General features: G+C 45.4%; 1 protein-coding gene across 2 annotated transcripts in view; it reads left to right on the top strand.

Annotated features, from left to right (window-relative positions):
- Positions 1–26,041, top strand: part of LOC143983352 (uncharacterized) — a 59,650-nt gene continuing 33,609 nt past the window's right edge. The window contains exons 1-5 of one of the 2 annotated variants that reach the window (XM_077482937.1): positions 1–180; positions 7,856–7,992; positions 8,075–8,142; positions 13,277–13,372; positions 22,653–22,748. In XM_077482937.1, coding sequence (XP_077339063.1) covers positions 34–180; positions 7,856–7,992; positions 8,075–8,142; positions 13,277–13,372; positions 22,653–22,748 — 544 coding nt within the window. In that variant the 5' untranslated portion in view covers positions 1–33. The remainder of the gene's footprint in view (positions 181–7,855; positions 7,993–8,074; positions 8,143–13,276; positions 13,373–22,652; positions 22,749–26,041) is intronic. The other variant, XM_077482928.1, reaches the window with a different exon arrangement.

Genomic DNA, 26,041 nt, shown 5'->3' on the forward strand with positions numbered 1-26,041 from the left:
CCACTGTAACTTTTAGCCTACGTAAAAAAAAAAATGATATTTGGATTCAATTTCTTCAACACCTCACATACAGCCATGAGGATGATTGCCCTCTGTGTTTTAATGTCCTGCCTGTCTATTTGCTTGGGCTATGGTTCAGACTGCAGCACCTTCATAAAAGGTCCTCTAACTGTAGAACAGGTAAGTGACGGGGGACAAAAGCTAGTAAACTAAAGTGGGTAGAAAGGAATCACCATTTTATAGTGTCATCATTCCAGTCTTGTCGTGGCTACATATCACTGATTAATCCAGTCTATGCCAAAGCTATACGCAGGTTGAATATTGCTCAAAACAACAGTGAGAATCTGTAATAGAGGAGAAAAGTAGCCTATGATGGTAGGTTTGACTGCAACAAGCTATTATTCCTGTAGGGGGCCTGTATATTAGTCTCTTACTATAAGGCCTGGTCATCTAGAATTGATATCATCTGTCAGTGGCATCTACAGTGAAGGTTGCTCCTACTGGCCACATTACATGGACAGTGTGATGATGGCAGTCTCAGCCTCACCCTGCACAGAGATTTTCCAGCTCATGGGACAACAATCTAAGTGCCAGCAGACTGAGAGCGGTCAACATTGGGGTCAGATAACTTTGCATAACCCTTTACATAACAAATAATAGTTGACACCACGTAATTAATTAAGTAATTAATGAAAACATGCACCATTCGCAGGTATCTGATGACATTTAAAAATTGTCTGCAATATGTGTTGCCACACCAAACAGATGTTAAAATATTTGAATGTAAGTGCCCAGGTGCAGAGCCCTCCTAACTCTCTTGTATTGAAATCTATTGTTGCTGTGCTGTCTCCCATTATATTGTAAAATGCTGTGCAAACTGTTGGCACTATATAAATCATAAATGTAACCCCCGAAGGAGCTGCTGGTTAGATTGGGCTTACCGTTATCTTCTTTCCCCTCACTTCACGTTTAGGGGTGTCCCGTGGTAGATGGCCAAGTAACTTGAGAGACTGACGGCAGATCCACTTAAATGGATTTTATTTGCAAAAAAAACGTAAACCATGAACAGTATCATAAAATGGGATTAGAGGGTTGGAAAGGAAGTTCAAGTACTCTAAGCCCTTGTACACACGGTCGGACATTTCGCCAACCAAATCCGTCTGATTTTGTCCATCGGATTCTGTCCGAAACTGTTGCATACACACGGTCGGACAAAGTTGTCGAAAAATCCGATCTTTCAGAACGTGATGACGTAATTTCGTTATGATGGGACTACGTTCAGGCTAGTAGCCAATAGCTTTGATGTAAGAATTTGATCTGAGCATGCGTGGCACTTTGTCCGATCGAAATTCTCTACACATGATCGGAGTATGTCCTATCGGACCAGATGGTCAAGAAATATTTCCAACATGTTGGAAAATTTGGTCCGATGGAAACAGTCCGATGCATACCAAACACAGTCGGATTATCCGACAACACGGTCCGATAGGACACATTCCGACGGATTCTCCGACCGTGTGTACAAGGGCTTAGTGTCAAAGTCAATATTGAAGAGCTTGCTTACTTTGACTGCATCCAGAGAATAGCCATTCGCAACTGGATGTTCACTCACGTTGGACAGTCCCTCTCTCACAAGGCCTAGCAGCCAACAAGGTGCTTACTCAGGAACAAGTCTCTGCCACAGACATTGTTGTAGAACACGTAGGAAAACTAAACTTGTAGAACACTCGTGTGATACCTGGATCTTTCAGCCAGCTTGGCGATATCCACGAGATCAGATTCTCTTGGGTACTTCAGCTCCTCCAGGCTCTTGCTAAGAAACCAACCCGTACGTGGCCTTCTTCTGAAGAGTCCTCCCCTGGATAGCATGAAGTCACTGGGAGTCACCCGAACCACGTGACATCTGCACCTTAAATACCCTCTCCCAGAAAGCACAGCAAGAGCGCCACTCCCACTGGGCGGGCTCCGAGAGAGAGTAACTTAACCACTTGCAGACCGGACCATTTTGCTGGTCAAAGACCAGACCACTTTTTGCGATTCGGCACTGCGTCACTTTAACTGACAATTGCGCGGTCATGCGACATGGCTCCCAAACAAAATTGACGTCCTTTTTTTCCCACAAATAGAGCTTTCTTTTGGTGGTATTTGATCACCCCTGCGGTTTTTATTTTTTGCGCTATAAACAAAAATAGAGCGACAATTTTGAAAAAAACTCATTATTTTTTACATTTTGTTATAATAAATATCCCCCAAAAATATATAAAAAAACATTTTTTTCCCTCAGTTTAGGCCGATACGTATTCTTCTACATATTTTTGGTAAAAAAAATCGCAATAAGCGATTATTGATTGGTTTGCGCAAAAGTTATAGCGTTTACAAAATAGGGATAGTTTTATAGCATTTTTATTAATAATTTTTTATTATTTTTTTTTTACTAGTAATGGCGATGATCAGCGATTTTTATTATGACTGCGACATTGTGGGGGACCCATCGGACATTTTTGACACATTTTTGGGACCATTGTCATTTATACAGTAATCACTGCTATATAAATGCAGTGATTCCTGTGTAAATGACACTGGCAGTGAAGGGGTTAACCAGTGGGTGGAAGTGTAGGGGTTAAGTGTTCCTAGGGGTGTGTTACTAACTGTGGGGGGGTTGGGCTTTCATTTAGTGAACACTGATCTCTGCTCCAATCACATGGAGCAGAGATCAGCGTCACTAGTTGCTAGGCAGAATGGAGAAATGCTGTTTACACGGCATTTCCTCCATTCGGTTGCTCCATGAGACGATCGCGGGGATGCCCGCGGCGATCGAGTCCGCGGGTCCCGCGACAGGACTCACGGGGGTCCCGACCATGGCAGGGCAGCATTGAATATTGGACGTACCTGTACGCCAATATGCCTGCCCGTGCCATTCTGTCGACGTACATCGTCGTGCGCTGGTCGGGAAGTGGTTAAGCACCCAACCAGACCATAGTTTCATGCCTGCCAGAAGAGACAGTGCCCCCTGTGGTCAGGCTGAACATCTCACAGTCCAGTCAGACTGATGCTGGAGTCCAAATTTAGACAATTGTACCCTAACCAAACTATAGGTCAGGTGTAACCTTAAATTTGAAAAACACATAGCGCATTCTCTTCAGGAGCCGGCGCTACATAAATAATAATAATAGTATTCTTCTGCAAAGAGCAAGAATTATTTAAGATCTGATTTAGAGCATTTAGAGATAAGGCTTAATGGTTTTAAAATATAATTTAATGAAATACAAGATGCACCCAAAATATTAACAGAAAAATTTATTACAAAGTGTCATGTACCTGGTAGGAATTGAATTGATGAGGTTGGCCTCTCTTGTATCTCAAGCCCAGGCCCCACTGAGAGTGGAGCAAATGGTGCCAAGGGGCAGAAAGAATACGAGTGCCTTCCTGCAGGTGTTGATTGCAGAACTTGTGGCTGTAGTTGTAGACTTCGTGGGTCAGGGAGAGCATCAGGTCAGGAACCAAGACAATACAGGATAGATCAGCCAAAGTTAAAGGTATCAGAGCTCCCAGCAGGCTTGGGACGGAAGCACACCATGTCCACTGGAGCTGGGAAGAGGGGCAGCCAGTGCAGGCACTCAGATGTAACCTGAAGCAAGGAGACAGAAGCGTAGTCAGAAGGATAGCCAAGCTGGTGATTAGGTACCGAAGCACCAGACAGAAGCAAGGTCAGGTGTAAGCCGAGGTCAGGAGCGGATGATCAGAAGCATAAACAGGATCCACAGGTAGGTTAATAACAAGCCAGTTCAGCAACAGATATCATAGAGAATACAAGCAGGGCAAAAGCCCTGGAGACCAATCAGCACTGAGCATGAATCTGAGCATCTTTTATATGGCCATCTGGCTCCAATGGACACTGTAAACTGGTTTTGTGAGTAACTGCATTGTTGCACACATGCGCATGCACATTTCTATGAATATGTGAGCGCCTGTGCACAATGCTATGGACAATACTATGCGCATGTGCACATGTGTGCGTCCTACATGTCACAGCAGTTTCCTGACACAAAGTAAATAACAGAAAAATAAATGGGAGTAAGGCTGGCCATACATTATACACTTTTATTGTTCAATTTCCTTTATATTTACATTTTACTATATAGTGCAAGGGCCTGCCTGTTTGCATACAAATTTAAAGTGTTTAGATTTAACCTCATATTATATGGTTTTGGTAAATCTAAAGGAAAAGTGCATAAGAAATGGTATGGCCAACCTAAAAGTTAAAGGTTCTTAACAAGGGTCTTCCTGGTCTGTTATCAACAGAGTCCAGTTAGCCTCCCTGGCTGTATGATTAGTTCTGATTTTAGGTGCTGAAAGCGGTACAATTATTTTGCATGAAAATTTGGCGTTTTATATTGTAGGCCTGCAATTCTTAAGAATAACTCTCTTAAATCTGTTTAGACCAAAGTCTAGCAGACATCCCGGGTATGATAATATTTATAATATAAAATATAATAATAAAAATTATTCAATAATTTAATCAAATCCAAAAACACTTAAATTTGCTCATTTGCAGAATTGTCGCTGTCATTAGATTTAGTGTTTGATGATGAATTTCCCCACAAATCGCTATCGCTCAATTCTGCAAGTGATTCTAATTTATTATCGCTGTTTTCTAGTTGGTCTAAAATCACTTTTGACATAAAGGGACAGTTTTTGCTATGGGCAATCTCCAAATTCCAGGCAGAAAAAACAGTATTTATAATATAAAACTGCATACAGGGCACTGCACAGACCATTAGGGACAAAGGGGGTGTGTAATTTTTTTATACAGTACTGTAATCTGTAAGATTACAGTACTGCGTGTGTTTTGTGTGTTTTTACTTTTTTGAATTTGGCGCCGATCTCCGCTCCCGTGCGCCGTAACGTCGCAGGGAACGGAGTTCGGCGGCATTCGGGCACTGTGTGAATCAAGCGGAGGACAGCTCGATCACACAGCGCGGAGGACATAGATGGATCCAGGGGACAAGGTAAGTAAGTCTCCCTGTATGCAGCGTTGCCATCCCGAGTCTGGCTTGGGGTTACCGCTTATGGTACTGAAATTCCAGCCCGAGCCAGACTCAGGATCACCGCCAGGGAGGTTAAATGTAGCATAAATTCAGTTCTAATATATCAGAGTCATTAGCCCTCAAAATGACTCTTAAGCCTCGTACACACGCTTAGATTTTCAGGTGACTGAACGTCCGATTTTTGTTGCATGCTATGTCAAAAGTTTCTGAGCATGCGTAGTCATGCTCTTACGATTTCTTTCTTACAAAAACTGTGCTAATTAAATGAAAATTGGACGCTGAGTTCACATCCGACAAAAATTTTATAGTCTGCACATCCAGCTTTTGTTGGATGAAAAATCTGAATCGGCTGTCGAAAGCACCGTACCAAAGATTTGAAAATTGGCAGACAGCTGGTCCTACAAAATTTTACTTCCGATTTTCGTATAGTGTGTACAGGCCTTTAGCATGTTTGCTTAGTTCCAATGGAAATGGAGAGCACTTAAGAGCTGCAGATGCAACCATCTTTTCTGGAAACTGAGAAGGGTTTTTAACAAAAAGGGCATGACCAATAAAGGAGTCTGAGGGGTGTGGGAGTGTTTACATGAAGGTTCAGCAGACCCTCCCTTAGATACATTCTAACTAGTGTTGAGTGAACCCGAACTTATGGGTTTTTGGGTCCCGAACCCGAACAATTGACTGTATGTTCGGGTTCGGGTCCGGTGTTCGGCAACGTAATGGCGTATTTTAAAAAGTCCTACAGCAGCCAATCAGCATTCGTTTAACTGGTGTGCCCTTAGAAGCCATCACAGCCATGCCTACTAATGGCATGGCTGTGATTGGCCAGTGCAGCATGTGACCCAGCCTCTATTTAAGCTAGAGGCACACAGCACAGCACGTCACTCTGCTTTAGACAGTGTAGGGACAGGTTCGTGGCTGCTGTGAGGGAGAGAATTACATGATAGGAGTCCTGATTCTGAAATCTATTCTAATTAGTCAGCGATTTTACACTGCACTGAGAGAAAAGATAGACAGTGTAGGGCAAGGTTCCTGTTGGTGCTTTTGAGGGAGAGAGAATTATCTAGGAGTCCAGATTCAGAAATCTATTCTAATAACTCAGCGATCTACATAGATTTACCTGGTTGGGTTGCAGTGCACAGTCTTTTTACACTACCATGAGCCCAGTGCCAGAGAAAATATAACTTTTATCTGCAAGCTCAGTGCACCAGCCCTGCATATGTTACTGTGACATACACCATGTACATACTCTGGGTGTATTCTGCTATTGCAAAAACACCCATCCAGATGTCCGCTCAACCCTAATACTAACCATATCAATATTTGGAGTAATGTTCCCCTTAACCGTTTGTACCTCATATCACAGAGGTGCATACCTCCTAACTTTTGAACTTTGAAATGAGGGATACTTGAGGGAGGAAGTAATTTGCTATGAGCACTGCTGCAAAATATGGGTGCGGCCAAACTCTTAACAGTGGGAGGGGCTTAATGAGTGTGGTACACAGGAATGGCAGAGGCAAAGGGTCTGCAGGGCAGTGTACAGGGGTCAGCAGGACAGAGAAGAGGTATTACAAGGGCAGTCAGTAGAGCAGTGTAAAGGAGTCAGCAGGATGCAAGACAGGGGGTCAGTAGGTTTACAATGTGCTCTTTACAAACTACATTATTTCAGTGTGCTAACGACTATGTAGATTACTGTAAACTGTGTAGTTTACGGGAATTGCAAACGCCAAATGATTGTAACCGCAGTAAACGTGCACGTTTGCGTTTATAAGCATTTGCGGGCATTTGGGAGGGTCTCCTGGTGTTCTCATTAAAAAATGCTTCTAACCTCAAATGCTCATAACTGCTGCCAACCTCGCATAAACTCAGTATGTAAAAGCTGTAAAATGGATGTTTTTCACCGTCGTTATCAGCTGTCAAGTTTCCAGCGTTCAAAAAATGTTTTCAACCGCCCAGTGTACATAAGCCATTAATGGTAAAGTTAAAAAGTTCTTTAAGCTCAAATGAAGGTCTCTGGTAAAGGGTTTGTCTAACTTTGATTGTGTTCTGGTGTAGAGAGGGGTCACAGAAAGAATGCCTTTAAAAAAAAATGACCCTGCATAGGGCTTGCAAATTTTATAACAAGAAGGTTAAGCTGTGTTTTTTACTTGGTTTTGGGGTTCCTTGGAGTTCTTCACAGACAAAACTATAATAAACAAATATAATAAACTATAATAAGAAAATAAAGTGTTTTAAAATTACATTATTGGGTAATCTTACCTTTAGCTAAATGGAAAGTGAATCAAATTTTTTAGGCCCAACGAGAATGTATTAACTGTATATAAATCTACATGAAAAATCTTGTATGTGAAATGCAATCTAAAGTTAAAGGCTGGGTTCACACTGTTACGAATTGGATGTGGGTAACACGCATCCAATTCGCATGTCAGGAGATTGTGACCGGCTCTCTATGGAAACGGTTTACACATCTCCAGAGCGGCTCCGGTTCGAATTGCACAGGAGTCCTGTGCGTCTTTTGGTCCGTTTCAGGTCTGAATTCAGCCCAGAATTCGTGCTGAAATCGGACCTGAAATGGTGAGGCAACGGACTCCTACTGTGAGCCAGAGTGTAATTTACTGAAATTAGAAATGAACATGCAAGTGAATAAATTGGCAAAATTGTTGAATTTACAGATCTTCTTGTATTTTGGGATTTTCTCAGAAATGTAAGAACAGAAAAGCAATAAGATGTGTTTTAGCACAGAATAAGCATGTAGGAACAGGTAAGGGCTCCTTCATGTAAGGATATGGTTCTAAAAGTACTCATTTTAGTCTGTAGGTAAATGGAGTCTAATGGCCATGGCTCATGAGAATAATATGACTATTATCTCTGATGTTGGACTGGAGCATGCCTTCATGGAAGTTTATCTAAAAGATAGAGTGCCTCATCTGACTCATCTATCAATCAGGTAAACATTATATTTTAAGTTGTGTTAGTATTGAAAGTACTGTTGTTTTATGGTGTCTGCTTAACTCTTTGTTCTCTTTCAGGGCTGGAAGGGCACGCAGATTTGAAATTGAGGATTTGGCAGTAAAAGATGGATATCTGACTTACACATGTAATGTACTGTAGTCAAAACTACATAAATTATTATAATGTACATTAACCATTGCCATATTTTGGTAATTTATGTTGTAGGCAAGTGGAGCTTAGTTCAGGACCCTTTTAGCTCTTAAAGCGGAGTTCCACCCAAAAATGGAAGAAGGTGATCCCCTGACATGCCACATTTGGCATGTCATTTTTTTTTAGGGGGGGGGGAGCGGATACCCTATCTTTTCAGAGGCATCCAGCTCCTATTTCCTCCCGGGTCCCACGGCTCCGGAGGGAAGTTCACCTCTCTCCCCTCCCTCCGTGCAATCTTCTGGGACACATCACAGGTCCCAGAAGATTTCCCGGCCAATCACAGCGCGCAGTGTGGCTGTCACGAGGGCCACGTACCTGAGGTGAGACCAAAGTAGTGGGGTGGCCTCCCTTGCACCTCAGGTCTTTGAAGCCTCTGGAGATGGAGACAGAGACTTGGTGGACACCAAGTGGCATGGGTGCCAGGGGTGCGGAGCACCGTGCAAGCCTTAGTCCAAGATCTGGGTCGAGGTGAAGTCCAGTTTTGCAATGAAGTATGAAAGGGTTAATCAGAAGAAGAATGGTCAAGATCCAAGCTTGGGTCAGCTACAATTTGGCAGCTGAGTACAAAAGGGGCAAAGAAGTAGAATGGTCAATGTACAAATCTGATGTCAATGGCAAGCAGCAAACAAGAGTAGCCAAATAGGTTTCCAGGTCACAACAAGTTCAGACAGATCACACACTAATACAGGAACAAGGGGGGACTGAAGATAATCCAGACATTTGGCAGTGTCTGGGCTGGGCTTATATAGGGAAGTTTTAGGTCACTTCCTGTGCACCTCCTGGGCATTTTCCTGCCTTTTTCCATCAGGTTGAGGTCACTTCCTGTGCGCCTCCTGGGCATTTTCCCGCTTTTTTCCATCAAGTTTGAGGTCACTTCCTGTGTGCCTCCTGGACATTTTCGTGCCTTTTTCCATCAGGTCTTCTGTGTAGGTGCGGGTTGGCGCACTGAGGCGTCTTTGGCGTATGCTCAGTTGGCATGGATTTCCTCTTGCGTCAACGCGCCATTGGTGCATGCTTAGTATGCCCTGGACTCTTACAGTGACTCACGCATGCACAGTGCATTCCCAGCTGTGAAGCTACAACTGGGCGCCCACAGTAAGAATGCCAGCACCGCAGAGAGGAGGGGGAAAGTAGCAGAGCTTTGTTTGCCCAAATCGCTGGACCATGGGTCAGGTGAGTGTGCGATTATTAAAAGTCAGCAGCTACACTTTTTGTAGCTGCTGACTTTTATATGGGTGGAATTCCGCTTTAAGTCAGACTCCTTTAAGGTCTGTTCTTCCTATTTTGGAGAATTTTCTAAGTCCCTTTATAAGGTGGATGGAGCAAGGCTCTGGGTCTGCCAACCAGAAGAGCAAAGGAGAGGACAGGCCTGCTGCGGTGCTCTTGATCTCTGCAATCTGCAGGAAGGGCTGCTGAGGGGTCCAATACAAAAGACCTCTAGGTGAAAAGGCGATCTTCACATGTAAGTGGACTGAAGCTCATGAAGGGGATTATGGACAGAACTTGGTGCTTTCCTTGGTTCTCACCTCCACGGAGAGGTGACTAGAGGAGTGAGTTGACAGATGGAAGGTTTAAGCAAAAAGATTTAAAGTGGATGTAAACCCTCCATGTACCCAGTGAAGTGAACAACCTCAGATGATACACAGAGATGAAACAAATCTCTCTACATAAGTCTTATATGTATATCTGCTGTCTTCAGCTTTTCTGTTCTGTTAGATTTTTCACTTCCTGGTAACCCTGTAGGAGGAGATCAATGTGAGACACTGTGAGAAAGCTGATTGGAGGAAAGGCACACAGCCCCTCCCCGCACATGCAGAGTGTGTCTGTGAATTGTTTAGCTGGCTACTAATCTATTCATAGCAACCTTCTTCGACACACACACTTCTATCTCCCCTCTCCCAGAATGCGTGAAAAATTATCAGACTGATGACAGAGCTAGGAAGAGACAGCTACGGGACTTAGCTCTTTGAAGAGAGATAAAAAACGCTGCAGATAGATGTGCCCAGCTCAAATTTCATGAATTGGGTTTACATCCACTTTAATTAAAATTATGGAATGTTGTATTAAAGGGGACATCCACTTTAATTAAAATTATGGAATGTTGTATTAAAGGGGAGATCCACCCACGTTTTTCAAGCCTCACAATGCAGCACTAATGTACATCCCTAAAATGAATTGGCAACTTATTTTTTTTTTTATGTTCACTTACCTGATTTATGCCTATATCTAATTTCACTTCCTCCTCTGGGGGGTCGCGGCTGTGGCTGCAGACATAATTTACAGTTTTGCATTAGCTCCTAGGAGATCTTGGTCAGCTTGGCATGGTGTCTATGGAAATTCTTGGCCAGCTTGGCATTCCATGGCTCCAGTAACATTTAACATTGGTGTCTATGGAAAAATCTTGGTGAGCTTGGTATGGCTGTGCCATGCCAAGCTGACCAAAATTGCACCGCACTGCACATGCATGAGATCGGCAGGTGCATGCTGGGTAGCCAGCATGCACTGAATCCAGGAAGAAGGACACTGTGGCTTCAGATGCCCACACTGGAGATGGCTGCACTGTGCAGAAACTTCACAAAGTAAGAAAACAATGCTGCAAAGATAGAAAACTCAGCATAGTTTACAGCATACCTTTGTTACATTGCACGAGGCATGAGTATTCTAGGGGTATTTTTATCTTAAAAATCATTCGGCCAGAACTCCGCTTTAACTATTGCTTTGAACAAGTAAAGAAAGCTATTGCAAGATCTAGCCTCCATGTGAGTATGTAAAGGAGAAGTGCTTGTATACAGCCAATGCCTGGAAGAGGTGATGAGAGAAGTATTTACTGTTGCAGACCTGGCTGCAGAGTACTGGAAGCAGTTGCTTGGGCTCAGTGTGTGAGCACTCCTGGGAGAGATGGGGTTAAGTATGCATAGGCAGGAGGATGGGAAGGGAAGGATAGGCCTCTGACCTCAATCCATGTGTGAAACAGTACAAGTTGGGCGGACACCAGGGAGGTGAGGTCAGTGGCTGGTGAGGCACTGGCTAGTATCAGAGCCAGATACACACAGGTTACATACGCTACTAGACCTCCTCTGTAACACTAAACATGTAACCTATAAAAATTTTACAGCATTACCTATGGATATTTTTAAGCACTGAAGTTTGGCGCCATTCCACAAGTGTGTGCAATTTTAAAGTGTGACATGTTAGGTATCTATTTACCCGGGGTAACATCATCTTTTCCATTATACAAAAAAAAAAATCAGGCTAACATTTTTTTTTTTTATTCATGAAACAGTTTATTTCCAAAAAAAGTGTTTGAAAAATTGCTGCACAAATACCGTGTGACATATAAAGTTGTGAGGACCACCATTTTATTCTCTAGGGTGTCTGCTAAAAAAAATTAAAAAAAAATAAAAAAATAAAAAATAAAAAAAGATATACACATAATTATATATATATATATATATATATATATATATATATATATATATATATATATATATATATATATATATATATATATATATATATATATTTATGGTTGGAGCCCTCCGCTGTAAGAGATATGAAAGAACACATAAACACGTCACAAGACTAACAACATAAAATAGACCTGAATTGTGCCCTTGGTCTGCTGTAAGGTAAGCCCTGGTGAGCTGGGCGGTGAGCCCTGCTCTGCTGGGCGATATGCCAAGAGAAGGCCGCATACCTTAAGAAAGTAAATGGATGTTTTTGTAGAGAAACGTGTTTTAAGTGAAGTACTCTAAGAAGGGAAATGGGTGGGTGGGTACCTTGCACTGGAACCGACACAGACCGTTGTGGGTGGTCTGATTATATACCCTCCGGGCTCCTCCCATAATTACGGGCCACCATACTGGCCCTCTTATATATATATATATATATATATATATATATATATATATATATATATATATATAATGTTTGGGGGATCTGAGAAATTTTCTAGCAAAAAAAAATTATGATTTTTACATGTAGGAGAGAAGTGCCTGAGTGGCAAGGGTATACAGTATCTCACAAAAGTGAGTGCACCCCTCACATTTTTGTAAATATTTTATATATTATCTTTTCATGTGACAGCACTGAAGAAATGACACTTTGCTACAATGTAAAGTAGTGAGTGTACAGCTTGTATAACAGTGTAAATTTGCTGTCCCCTCAAAATAACTCAACACACAGCCATTAATGTCTAAACCGCTGGCAACAAAAGTGAGTACACCCCTATGTTAAAAGGGCCCTATGAAGCATGACTGAAAAAGGCCTGCTGATCGGCTCCTCATCAGTGCTCTCAGTCAATGCCTGAGGGCGCTGACCGGAGTGTTCTGGTGGGGGGCGCCCCCCTTTTTGAACACAATGGCACAGCAGAGGAGATCACGGTACTAACATTGCATAGTTAGTATAGCGGTTCTTCCTGAGCTGTAGTTTTAATTTTCGTTAAGCCCTGCTGGATTGAGTGAAGAAAAAATGAGTAGTGTGTATAATGCCGCATACACACGAGCGGACTGTATGGTGTACTTAGTCCGTCGAAACACATTTCAGCGGACAGTCCGCTCGTGTGTGGGCTTCAGCGGACTTTTTCAGCGTGCAGTTCGGCGTACTAAGAATTTCGGATTTTTCGAAATTCTGTCCGTCGTACTTTGGTTTCAGCGGACAATCCGCTCGTCAGTAGGCTAGTTCGACGGACTAAGAATGGCGCATGCCCAGAAAGGATTTACACGGCGGAAGGGTGTACACGGCATTAGGCTTTAGGCTTTAAAGTTATCTTAGAATTATTGAGAGTGTTGGTGAAAAGCAGCTTCCATCTATTCCAGCACCGTAGTGACTAAAAGCTGGTTGAAAGTAGTTGAAAATTTGAATTCAACAAATTACCCAATTTGTATGTTCAGCATTAGGGAAAGGTGAATGTTTGGGTGGCATGAGTGTGAAATTCACATTTCTTTTCAGTGCCAAATCCTGATGTCCACGTTATCATTGTTGAAAACAAATGCACCCAAAATAATTTTATTACACAAATGTTTTTGGTGACACCTGCCAACCTGTCCACTCTATTTATACCCTTACAGCTGAGCGTTTTGGCAGTAAACCAGCCTTTCGGTCTATATCCGATGACTGCGCTTTGTATAGCTTTCAAAATCCAGCGGATATTCATTTCTTCTACTGTAAGTGAAATGTGTACTTTTCTCTATCTTAGCACACATTCAGCCTTACTCATCAGATAGATCTTATTAAGTATTGATGTCAGGTTTATGTTAATGCCTGTTTCCCCATTGGGGATTCACCTTCTTTATTTATCCCGGTTACTATACTACCAACACAGAAAATGATGGGAAATTCAACATTTTGAAGTTCACCAGAACAAATTGTGAATGTAAATCTTCCAACTGAATCAACTGTTCCAATGACAACTGTCAAGTAGAAGAATGACCCTCACTTTGCAGGGATTCTGTCTCAATTCTTGTTGTGTCCCTGGGATGGGAAGTGAAAGGAAATCTCCCCAACAGGCAGCAAAAAAAAAATTACCTATCAGAGGTTTTAACCCTTCTGTACTCTATGCTGATGTGGAAATATGAGGCCTACAATTATTTTTTACCTCTGAGGACATCATATTTTTTTTTTTAACATAAAGTTTATTTAACCATAAAAAAACACACAAGAAGTACAATCCAGAATCATTACAGTTTAGCCAGACAATGTTGCACAATCAATAACCCTGTTCTTAATCAAATACATACATAGACAATCGGGGTATTGTTGTGGGGCAAAGCCCCCTCTCAGCCCTTGCCACCCGCCCGCATCTAGCGTACAAATATAGCACTTGAATAAAATGCACCCCTAGAGGAGGGGGAGAAGGGGAGGGGGGGGAAAGGGGCACAGACCCACCACGTCCCCCCCGCCCCCCCGCCCCCCACGACCACCACCCAGCAGCCCCAAGTCCACAGCAGGCCCCATCAATCCGGAGGAGAGCACCCGGCTATCCAATAGTCAGTTGTTTAGCCTCTACCCAGTCCGCCCATATTCTGTCAAACTTCCCTGGGCAATTCCTCCCCATATAAGTTAATTTATATAAAGGCAACGCATTATTAATAAGTTGCAGCCAGAGCTGCCTGGAGGGGGGTTGAGCCTGATTCCATTTCAAGAGAATAGCCTTCCTAGCATACATACAGGTGTAGAAGACAAATAGCTTTTTCCGCTGGGGAGCCTCAAGGAAGGAGCAGATACCCAGGAGGAGGGGGGCTGGACTGCAGGGTACATTCAGTTGCCCTACAGAATTGATGTCATCCAGGACCTCCAACCAGAACTCCCTGATCGGCGGACATGACCAAACCGTGTGGAAGAAGTCTGCCTCCCCCACTCCGCATCTGGGGCATGCCGGCGATCTGTCCGGATACATTTTGGCCAACTTTAGCGGGGAAAAGTAGGCCCGATGAAGGAACTTGAGCTGGCCAAATCTATCCCTCGAGGAAATAGCCAAGGTCAGGTTTTGCCGAAGCCCCTCCTCCCACTCCTCCCCCGTCAGGTCCGCTATGTCCCGTCTCCAAGTCTCATACAGCTGAGAGACCTTAGAGGTGTCTAATAGAGTCAGCATATTGTAGATGGTCGATAGTGTTTTACGTTGCTCTGGGGAACGAAGCTCTGATTCCAAAGCCGACATCTGTAGGGTGATCGGTTGGGGAAATTGGGATCTGTATGCGTGGCGCACCTGCAAGTACCTAAAAAACATCTGGTTCGGAAGGCCCCTAAGGGCCTTCAGAGCATCAAACGTAATGAGTTGCCCCTGGGACACTATATCCCCCAGAGTGGCAATCCCATGCCTTGTCCATACCACTGGGTCCGGGATCGAGTGAAAGTGGGGGAGTCTCGGGTTACCCCATAACGGTGTCTCCGGGGACCACGTGTCAGGTTCCTCAAATTTCCCGGTCACCGTGTCCCATACCTGAACAGTCGTCCTCATAGGTGTCGTCACCCCCGGATTAGCTCTCGGCCCAGTAAATATTAGATTCCGAAGTGTCTCGCCCGACCCCAATAACGCTGCCTCCACCACCGACGCCGGATTCACCCTTTCCCGGGTTAACCACCACTTGACTGTCACTAGAACCGCCGCCCAATAATATTTAAGAAAACATGGGAGGGCAAGACCCCCCAACGTGACCGGTAGCTGTAACGTAGTTTTCGCTATCCTAGGTGCTCTCCCATTCCAAATAAAGGACACCATCACACTGTCCAGTCTCCTAAAGAAGGACATAGGTATGGTGACGGGGGTCTGTCTAAAGAGATAGAGGAGACGGGGTAGGATGGACATTTTAATTAAATTGACTCTACCCACCGGGGAAAGGGGCAAGATCTCCACACCGCACACTGCTGGGTAACCCGAGTCACCACTGGGGCGAGGTTAAGTGCAACGAAGTTCCCAAGATCCCCATCAATCTCCACTCCTAGATATTTAAACCGGGAGACCCGCTTGAGCTGTCCATCCAACTCTCCGGGGCCCACCGCTGAGTGAAGAGGAAATAATACTGACTTGCCCCAGTTTATACAGACCCCTGAGTACCTCCCAAATCCGTCAATAACTTCAAGGGCCCGTTTCAGGGAGGAACCATCGTCTCTAAGAAACAACAGAGTGTCGTCTGCATAGAGCGACACCTTCTCCTGCTGGGGACCCATGTCTATTCCCCTCACCCGGGTCTCGGATCTGAGGAGGATAGCCATAGGTTCTATCGCCAAGGCGAACAGCCCTGGCGACAGAGGGCAGCCCTGTCTCGTCCCCCGCCGCAAGGGGAAGGGTGGAGAGAGGACCGTCTCCGTACGCACCCTAGCAGTCGGAGATCTGTACACAGCCTGAATCCACGTAGACGGGACCAAAGCCAAACCTACGGAGGACCTCCCAAAGATAGATCCACTCCACGGAATCAAAGGCCTTTTCCGCATCAAGGGAGGCCACCACCGCTTTGTCAACGTCCCCGACCCCCGAGGACAAGACCGCATACAGTCTCCGAAGATTAATGTCCGTCCCCTTTCCAGGCATAAAGCCCGACTGATCCTCATGGATTAGGGTAAGTATCACCTCATTGAGACGCCTGGTGAGGATTTTAGTCAAAACCTTTGCGTCGGAATTAAGAAGGGAGATAGGCCTATAGGAGGAGCAGAGCTGGGGGTCCTTCCCCGGCTTAGGTATGACCACAATAATAGCTTGATCCATAGAGTGGGGAAGCTCACCGTCAGTCAACGTCTTTGTAAACATGTCATAAAGTCTGGGCGCCAAATCATCTACATATTGCTTAAAAAATTCAGGTGGAAGCCCATCCGTACCGGGGGTCTTGCCCGACTGAAGAGAGCCCAGCGCCCGCCGTACCTCCCCCATTGTAATGGGGCTATCTAGGGCCCGCTGCGCCTCAGGGGACAAGGTTGGAAACTGTACTCCATCTAAGAAATTGTGCAGCTGTTCAGTAGAGTAGCCAACCCTCGAGGAGTACAGCCTAGTGTAAAAGTCCTGAAAGCACTTATTAATGCCAACTGGGTCTGTGATAACGGTCCCATTATCAGACTGTATCCTAGGTATAGTGGAGAGGGGGGACTGTTCCCGGGCCAACCAGGCCAGCAGTCTCCCAGTCTTTTCCCCCTGCTCAAAAATTATTTGTGTCTGAGCCAGTTGCCTCTTGTGCACCTTAGCAACCCTCAGGAGCATTACCTCCCTGTAAGCCACCTTCATGTCCTGTCCCGTAACCGGATTGGCCGTAGTGGCAAACCTGGACTCCAAGGACAGGGCTCTGGCCTCGGCCTCCTCAAGGGTAACCCGGTCATTCCTGCGTTCTCTCGCAATAGCCGAGAGGTAACACCCCCGTACGTATGCTTTGAAAGCGTCCCACACGGTGCCCATCGAGGCTGTACCCACATTCAACCGCCAATACTGTTGTATCAGCGCAGCCATTTCAAAATCTATAGTGGGGTGCTTAACCCAAAACCTGGAGAGACGCCAGATTCTATCTGAGGTGGCGGTAGATGTTTGTATACTACAAAGCAGGGGGGAGTGGTCCGAGATACCCCTAGGGAGAGTGGTGACCCCCCCAATCCTAGGAAGCAGGGCAGCACTAGCATAGGCAAGATCAATGCGTGACAGTGAATTATGGGGGAGAGAGTGGCAAGTATAGGAGCGCTCCGAGGGGTGCTTCCATCGCCACACATCCTCCAGGCCAAACACACCCGCCCATTTAGATAAGTGAGACTCGCTGGAGGAACCCGGGGCAGCTCTATCCAAGGATGGATTCGGGGCAATGTTAAAGTCCCCCGCCAATAGGATATTATCCGTGGTGTATTGAGCCAGGATGGGGACCATACTATAGAGCAGGGACAGGTCCGCCGGGGGGGGCAGGTACAAGCCCACCACCACCATCTCCACCGTGTCAATAAGAGTGTGCAGTATGACATAGCGACCCCCGGGGTCCAGCTTAACATCCAGCAATTCAAAATTAAGGTGTTTATGTACCAAAATGCTGACCCCCCGGGAGTACGCCGTGTGGGTCGCATGGAAGTGTCTCCCCACCCACGGACGTTTGAGACTAAGAATTTTGCTGCCCACCAAGTGCGTTTCCTGTAAGATACAAATATGGGGGCTATACTTTTTAAGGAACTCAAATACAAGGGAGCGTTTAATTTTGCAATTAAGCCCCCTAACGTTCCACGAGAGAACTTTTAACTGGGCCATAACCTACATAAAATGAGATAACTCACAGGGAATAGTAAATTAGGCAGGCCCCAGGGAGGCGACCCCCCACCCAAGACAATACCAGTTCCCGCCCAGTTGCTACAGTAGGGGCGGAGCCCCAAGGCAACCCCCAGGCATATTAACCACATGTATTCGTGACCTCTTAACTGTCTGGCATATAATAAAACTACAGAATAACTCTGCAAGCTAAAAACAAAACAGAACAAAAACTTAAACACCCAACCCCTCCCTCCCCACACCCCGCCAAACATAGCAGAGGGTGTTTGCATACCCAAACCAACCAAGAGTCTTAATTAGGAATGTCTCCTGGGGGGGGGGGGAATATGGCACAGACAGCACCCCAAGGACCCAACCCCCACCGGGAAAGAGAACCAAATGGGGGGGGAACGCGGGAGCCAGGGAGCCCCACACCGCACCACATAAAATGAAATAAAAAATAAAAAGTACCAAAAAGAGAAAAAGAAGAAAAATTGTCTGCATTAGTAGAGCGTAGCAGTCCCGTACACTGAGGAGAACAGGTGCGGTTGCCATCCACCAACAACAGTCACCCAGTCTCACAACTTGTGTCCCACCCGCCGGTCCCAGCTCCACCAGCCTCAGGAGAAGAAGTCATACGGGGGACAAGGAGCAAAGACGTGCCCCACCAAGGTGCAAAGCCAGGAGAAGTCAGATAGCTGCCCTGCACCCGTCCAGAGACAGGCAGCCGTGTCTCCAGCATGATGCAGCCCAGGGCCGATGTGTTGCAGAGGCAGCAACCCGCCATAGCTCAGCGTCCCGTACAGCCCCGCCACAGCCGGTGACCGAGGGAAGGGGGGGGAAGGGGAAACCAAGGGGCCCACTGAGCGGGCAGCCACCGGGGACACACAAGGAGAAGTAGGCCTAGAAAGTCAGGGCGTAGAGCTGGTGGCAGGAGCACACAGGCGGACAGGGACAACACTGACCTCAGGGGAGAAAAGAAATGGGCTAGCGATCCCGGGGCAGCGACTCCAGCCAGCGGGACACATCCTCCGGAGCAGTGAAGAATTTCGAGGACTCTCCGTCCACGACTCGCAGCTTAGCCGGGAACAACATATTGTATTTCAGGCCTCTTGCACGAAGTTGTCCCTTCACATGGTCGAACGTACGACGAAGGCGCTGGGTCTCGGTTGAGTAGTCCGGGAAGATCATAATCCAAACGTTCTCATACCGCAGCTCCTCGATCTTCCTCGCCTCCCGTAGCACAAGATCCCGATCACGAAAGTTCAGAAGCCTGAAGATAAAGGTCCTCGGCGGCGTCCCAGGTGGTCCCTTCACCGACGGCATCCTATGCGCCCGTTCGACCGCAAATTGCGGGGAGAAGGTTGTCTGGGGTAGAAGGGTATGCAGGAGTTGTTCAGCAAAAGTAGCCGGGTCGCGGCCCTCTGCCCCCTCCGGGAGGCCCACCAGGCGGAGATTATTCCTCCGGTTCCTGTTCTTTTGGTCTTCCGCACGGGACTCCAGCACCTTCATCTTCACCTGCAGAGTCCGGATAGATTCACCATGCCTATGTACGGTATCCTCCGTGTCTCCCACACGTCGTTCAGCTTCAGTCAGGCGCTCTCTATATTTATCCATGTCCCTGCGAATTAGACCCATCTCCAGCTGCATGTGGTCGATCTTGGCAGTCAACGTGGTCTGACACCCCGCAATGGCCTGCATAAGAGCCGTGAATTGCTCACTCCCCAGCGCAGCCGTCGCCTCCGTCGCCTCCGGGGTATCAGTCTGGGACGCCATGTTGGAGGAGCATGCACGTGCGACCAGGTCAGCCGGTGGGGTCTTCAGGTTCTGCTGCCGCTTCCTCTGCGATCCAGGGTTGCCTCTTCGCATTCCCGGGACAAAGTGGCACCCGTCCGGGAATATAAGGGTGATTAAAAGTCTCTCTAGGCGGATAATTGAACCAATGCGGCGCGGAGCTCCCTCTACACACGTCCGCTCAGGTCGCCATCTTGCCACCGAGGACATCATATTTGATAAGACATCAGTATTTATGATTTTTTTTATTCTCCAAAAGGACTAGATGGACATTAACTGCAGTTCTTTGAATAGGCAATTTACCATCTGTTTCGCCACCCTAAACCCCCCCTCCCCCCGAAGGGCTCCTGTTGGTTCAATGCTCATTGTTAATTCTAACACCTTCTAGAGCAGAGATTCTCAACCAGGGTTCCTCCAGAGGTTGCCAGGAGTTTCTTTCAGCATTGGGCAATTTCTGCCTTTGAGATAAGTTCCCACTCACACCATTAATATTTTTAGCTATCTGTAAGGAGGTAATTATTCCCAATGACCACAAGTGTAAGGACCATTCTTCCCACTGACCATCACACTAATATATCACGAGTTGTAGATTTCAAATTTTTAGCAGGGGTTCCTCGAGACCAGAGAACTATTTCAAGGGTTCTAGAGGGTATTGTAATATGTCTTCCTGTGGTAATTGAATTAAAAAGGATATACACCATATTACTAAAAATATTGGGATGCCTGGCTTCACACATGAACTTTAATGGCATCCCAGTCTTAGTCCGAAGGGTTTAATATTGAGTTGGCACACCCTTTGCAGCTATAACAGCTTCAACTCTTCTGGGAAGGCTGTCCATATTTCTGTTTACATAGGTGGACACAATCTACATATGTCTTCACTTCTGTCTGTGAGCACGAGGGGTTCTTTGATTTTTATTGTTTTTAATTGTTTTATTATTTTTTTTATTTTTACACTTCCCATTTAAAAAATGTTTTATCATTTTTATTCCTATTACAAGTGACTTAGATATTTTGTAGATAGGCAACTCCTATCCTTATATTGATTAGTGGTTCCAAATTAATTATAACTACTACAGAAGGGAACAAAAGATACGCTCAGCCTCTTTCCAAATAACCATTCTGCTTTATTATGATGCATTTGAAAGTTTTTATACACATGATTACGTAGGTATCACATTAAAATTAGAATTGTATGTTTGTGGTAACAAGGGGCGTAACATAGGCAGACTAATTCTAATCAGGACTCGAAAGAATGCAAAACATATACTGAAAACATTTTTAGTGCCGTGTGCACAGTGAGGGCATTGTGCAAAAAATATAAAATAGAATACAATTATATACAGAACTTACAAGTTTCTATTACACAAGGAATGTAAATATCTATTGTAATAGGAATAGCACATGACAGATCCTCTTTACAGAGAGATATGGGGTCTATAAGTCCCCAGCTCTCTCCTCTAGGCTGGAAAGCCTGCGATAAAAAAAAATTATCTTAGCCCTTGTACACACGGTCGGAGATTCCGACGGAATGTGTCCGATCGGACCGTTTTGTCAGATATTCCGACTGTGTGTGGTCTACATCGGACTGTTTCCGTCGGAGTATCCGACGGACCAAGTTTTCCAACTTGTTGGTAAAATTTTCCGACAAAATGCTCCGATCGGACATACTCCGATCATGTGTAGAGAATTCCGATCGGACAAAGTGCCATGCATGCTCTGATCAAATCCCTACACCAAAGCTATTGGCTACTAGCGTGAACGTAGTCCCATCGTAACGAAATAACGTAATCACGTCGGATTTTCTGACAACTTTGTCCAACCGTGTGTATGCAACAGTTTCGGACAAAATCAGTCGGACAAAATGCTACAAAAATTTTCAGTTTTTACATCTCTCGCCACCAGAAGTGACGTCATGAAGTCACTTCTGGCCTCTGAGTGTCATAGAGATGGCCAGGGACCATCTGGTCCACAGTCAGCTCTATAGTAAACCGCCTCCACCAGCATTTTCATTCTGCGGCTCGCCATTCAAACGGGCAAGTCAGGAGAAGCACCGCTGCCACCTGTAAAAGCAATCAAGCGGCTAAACAGCTGCTATGAGGGCTTTTAATTTGCAGGGAATTGCCTACTGAAAAAAACAATATCAGAATGATGCCTGCAGCTGCAGGCATCTTTCAGATATCTCCACTCAAAGTCAAGGACATTTTATGATGTCCTACGGGCTGGAAGTGCTTACGTGAAGGTCCGCTTTAAGAACCTGGATAGTATCAGTGTTGTTTGTACCTTCCTATCCTTTGAACACAACAACATAGGATACATGATTGACTTCTATTGGTATTCTACTTTTTTTTTAAAGTGAGACTTTACTTTAAAAAAGTTTGTGAACAGACTGTTTTTTAATGCAGAAGAGAAACTCTATTTATCCTCTGCATTAAAGCATGTTTTGCTTGTTTGCACATGCACAGCTCAGTGTACTTTTTTGCATCTGCTGAGATGAATGATCTCTCTCGCACATGTGTGGGATCGACTTTACCTCGGCCTGGCTAGTCAAAATGGGCAAAGATCAAAAACCCAAAGATGTCATTGGTCCGATCAATAGAGTATAGGTGAGTATAGTCCTGCTTTAATCTAATAATGTTTTTATTCAAGTGTATAGTTGCAATCACGTCCAGGCAATGGTAAATGTTAAATAATTTGACTCATATGTTCACTCATATATTCAGAGTATAAAGCAAAAAAAAAAAAAAAAAAAACAGTTTAACTGCTTTACAAATTAATGAATTCATTGCAGCTTGCTACAGAAGATTTATAGGCAGTATGATCATACTGCATAGTACTTTTGCCTCTGGCCTGTTGGGGGTGATGTTGCACTGCTTGTAGATGTAGAATATGTCCATACTTTCTCTGCTGAATGCTAATTCTCATTGGTCACTTTGTATATATGACAGGTCGCTCTAACCGGCCCTCCATTGATGATTTTAGGAAGATTATCAAATATTCCAATTGTCACAATTACCAGCACATTGTCATCAGGAGAGATTCTGGTAAGCATTAGAATATAAGCTTGGGATAAGAAACAAGTTTATGTTGTCACAAAGGAAGTTACTATTAAAAGAAAAAAAAACTTAAAATTTAAAGAGCAAGGCTTTTTTTTTGCAGAGGAAACATATTATGGGTTACCCTGCGAATGGTTCAGGGTTTGTGTAAAAGTCACAAATAATACACGTAATGTTTGTAATATGCATGAAATTCCAGTTTCTATGTGTTGCCTTTCTCCCTGTAAATTGTAATATTCCCTAAGATTTGATCCTAAAGAAAAAAAAAAAAACAAGATTCGACTAGAGCGGTGGTCTCCAAACTTTCTAACCAAAGAACCAGTTTACTGTTCTTCAGACTTTAGGGGGACCAAATAGTGGCCAGTGTGAGTGGAAAATGTCCTGGCATCAGTGGGAGTAAACTATGCCCTATCTTTGGTTTTCTGGTGGAAGGAATAGTGCCCCATCATTGGTGTTGGTGGGAGGAATAGTTCCCCATCATTGGTGTTGGTAGGAGGAATAGTGCCCCATCATTGGTGTTGGTGGGAGGAAAAGTGCCCCATCACTGGTGTCGGTAGAAGGAATCATGCCCCATTGTTGGAGTATGGAGGAGGAATAGTGCCCCAAAGATCAGATAAAGGCAAGCAAAGGACTAGGGGTGCACCGAATGGGTTTTTTGGTGCCGAAACCGATACCGAAAATGAAAAATACACTAGGCCGAAAACCGAAACCGATAACGAAACAGCACTGATACCGAAACATATTTTAAAAAAAATGTTTTTATACAGGAGATGGTCAGAGACTGGGGACATGGTACAGGAAATGGTCAGAGACTGGGGACATGGTACAGGAGATGGTCAGAGACAGGGGACATGGTACAGGAGATAGTCAGAGACAGGGAACATGGTACAGGAGAGGATCAGAGACTGCGGACATGGTACAGGAGATGGTCAGAGACAGGGGACATGGTACAGGAGATGGTCAGAGACTGGGGACATGGTACAGGAGATGGTCAGAGACTGGGAACATGGTACAGGAGATGGTCAGAGACTGGGGACATGGTACAGGAGATGGTCAGAGACTGGGGACATGGTACAGGAGATGGTCAGAGACTGGGGACATGGTACAGGAGATGGTCAGAGACTGGGGACATGGTACAGGAGATGGTCAGAGACTGGGGACGTGGTACAGGAGATGGCCAGAGACTGGGGACTTGGTATAGGAGATGGTCAGAGACTGGGGACGTGGTATAGGAGATGGTCAGAGACTGGGGACGTAGTACAGGAGATGGTCAGAGACTGGGGACGTGGTACAGGAGATGGTCAGCGACTGGGGACGTGGTGCAGGAGATGGTCAGAGACTGGGGACGTGGTGCAGGAGATGGTCAGAGACTGGGGACGTGGTGCAGGAGATGGTCAGAGACTGGGGACGTGGTACAGGAGATGGTCAGGAGACTGGGGACGTGGTACAGGAGATGGTCAGAAACTGGGGACGTGGTACAGGAGATGGTCAGAGACTGGGGACGTGGTACAGGAGATGGTCAGGAGACTGGGAACGTGGTATAGGAGATGGTCAGAAACTGGGGACGTGGTACAGGAGATGGTCAGAGACTGGGGACGTGGTACAGGAGATGGTCAGAGACTGGGGACGTGGTACAGGAGATGGTCAGAGACTGGGGACGTGGTACAGGAGATGGTCAGAGGCAGAGGACGTGGTACAAGAGATGGTCAGAAATTGCACACATGATACATGACACATGATACAATTTATACAATGCAGCCAGCCAGTGTCCCCCGTTGCAGCCAGTGTCCCCCGTTGCAGCCAGTGTCCCCTTATTGCAGCCAGTGTCCCCTCATAGCAGCCAGTGTCCCCTCATGGCAGCCAGTTTCCTCTCATGGCAGCCAGTGTCCACTCATAGCAGCCAGTGTCACCGCATAGCAGCCAGTGTCCCCTCATTGCAGCTAACCTGTGAAGAGAAGAGAGAAGAGGAGAGCCACCTCTGTCGCCTGTTTGATCACAGCGCTGGGAACATCACAGCTTTCAGTTCAATAGCTGTGTGTTCCCGGCCACGTGCCGTCACACACAGCCCCTCCCCCTTGTCACGGCAAATTGCCGAAAAGGGCATTTTCGGCCGATATGTTTCGGCAGCCGAAATTTCGGTGCATCCCTACAAAGGACCACATCTGGTCCCTGAGCCACAGTTTGGAGACCACTGGAATAGAAGAGTCAAAGTACAAGAAAACCTTAAGTATACAATATACATTACAAAATGTCCACTCCCCCCCTTCCGAATCTGTATAAAAAAAGATGTGTGTGTTTACTCATTTTCAATCTGCCCAATCCTTGGTGTCAGTTGGAGGAATAGTGTCCCGTCGTTGGTGTCAGTAAAGGGAATAGTGACCCATCAGCGGTGTTAGTTGGAGGAATAGTGCCCTACCATTAGTATAAGTGGGAGGAATAGCGCCCCATCGTTGGTGTCGGTGGGAGGAATTATGCCCCATTATTGGAGTCAGGAGTAACAATAGTGCCCCAAAAGTCAGATAAAGGCAAGCAAAGGACCACATCCGGCCCCTAAACCACAGTTTGGAGACCACTGGAAAAGAAGAGTCAAAGTGGAAGTATAACTATTCTTAAAAATGTTCTCTTCCCCCTCTAACTACCTATTCTACCCAACCCGTATATAAAAAAGATCTGTGTACTTACCTATTTTTAAGCTGCTCCAGTCTGGGCCCATCATCCTGTAGCTGAGTGTAAGTGCAACGGCTGTAAATTTCCAGGAGCCATGATATCACCCATAAGCTCTCGTGGGCCAGCCATTGCTGGAGCTAGCTCCCCCCCTTCCCCCCCCCCCCCTCGTAGCAGGCGTTTGCTGACACAGGGGAACCAGAGATGTGGGATTATGTGAATCTTGAATAAGTCTATTAAAAATCAGTAAGCACACACATTTTTTTTTAATATGTAAGTCAGGATAGGTAGGAGGAGGTGGGAGGGGACATTTTGTAAGAATAGTTATAATTAGGCTTTTCTTCCAAATTAAAGATCATTAAACCAAAAAAGAAAATGGCCCAACACCATAGGCTAAAAACATTTGACCAGAAGAGAAAATATAATAAGGGAGACCTCTGAACTGTGTACAAAGTGTATGGAGATTCATCTGTTGTTTATACGGTTCAATGAGCAGCTGAACTTATAGGTGTTCACCTAAGCGAATCTCCAGCTGCAGCCGAAAGTGAAACATGTAGCAGCAGTAACACTAAATAATATATCTGGCATGCCCCTGGCCGATGACATAACGAGGGGGT

This window comes from Lithobates pipiens, unplaced genomic scaffold (genome assembly GCF_037356315.1).
Source record: "Lithobates pipiens isolate NorthernLeopardFrog02 unplaced genomic scaffold, aLitPip1_a1.2 Scaffold_1, whole genome shotgun sequence".
In the NCBI taxonomy this organism is placed as follows: Eukaryota; Metazoa; Chordata; class Amphibia; order Anura; family Ranidae; genus Lithobates; species Lithobates pipiens.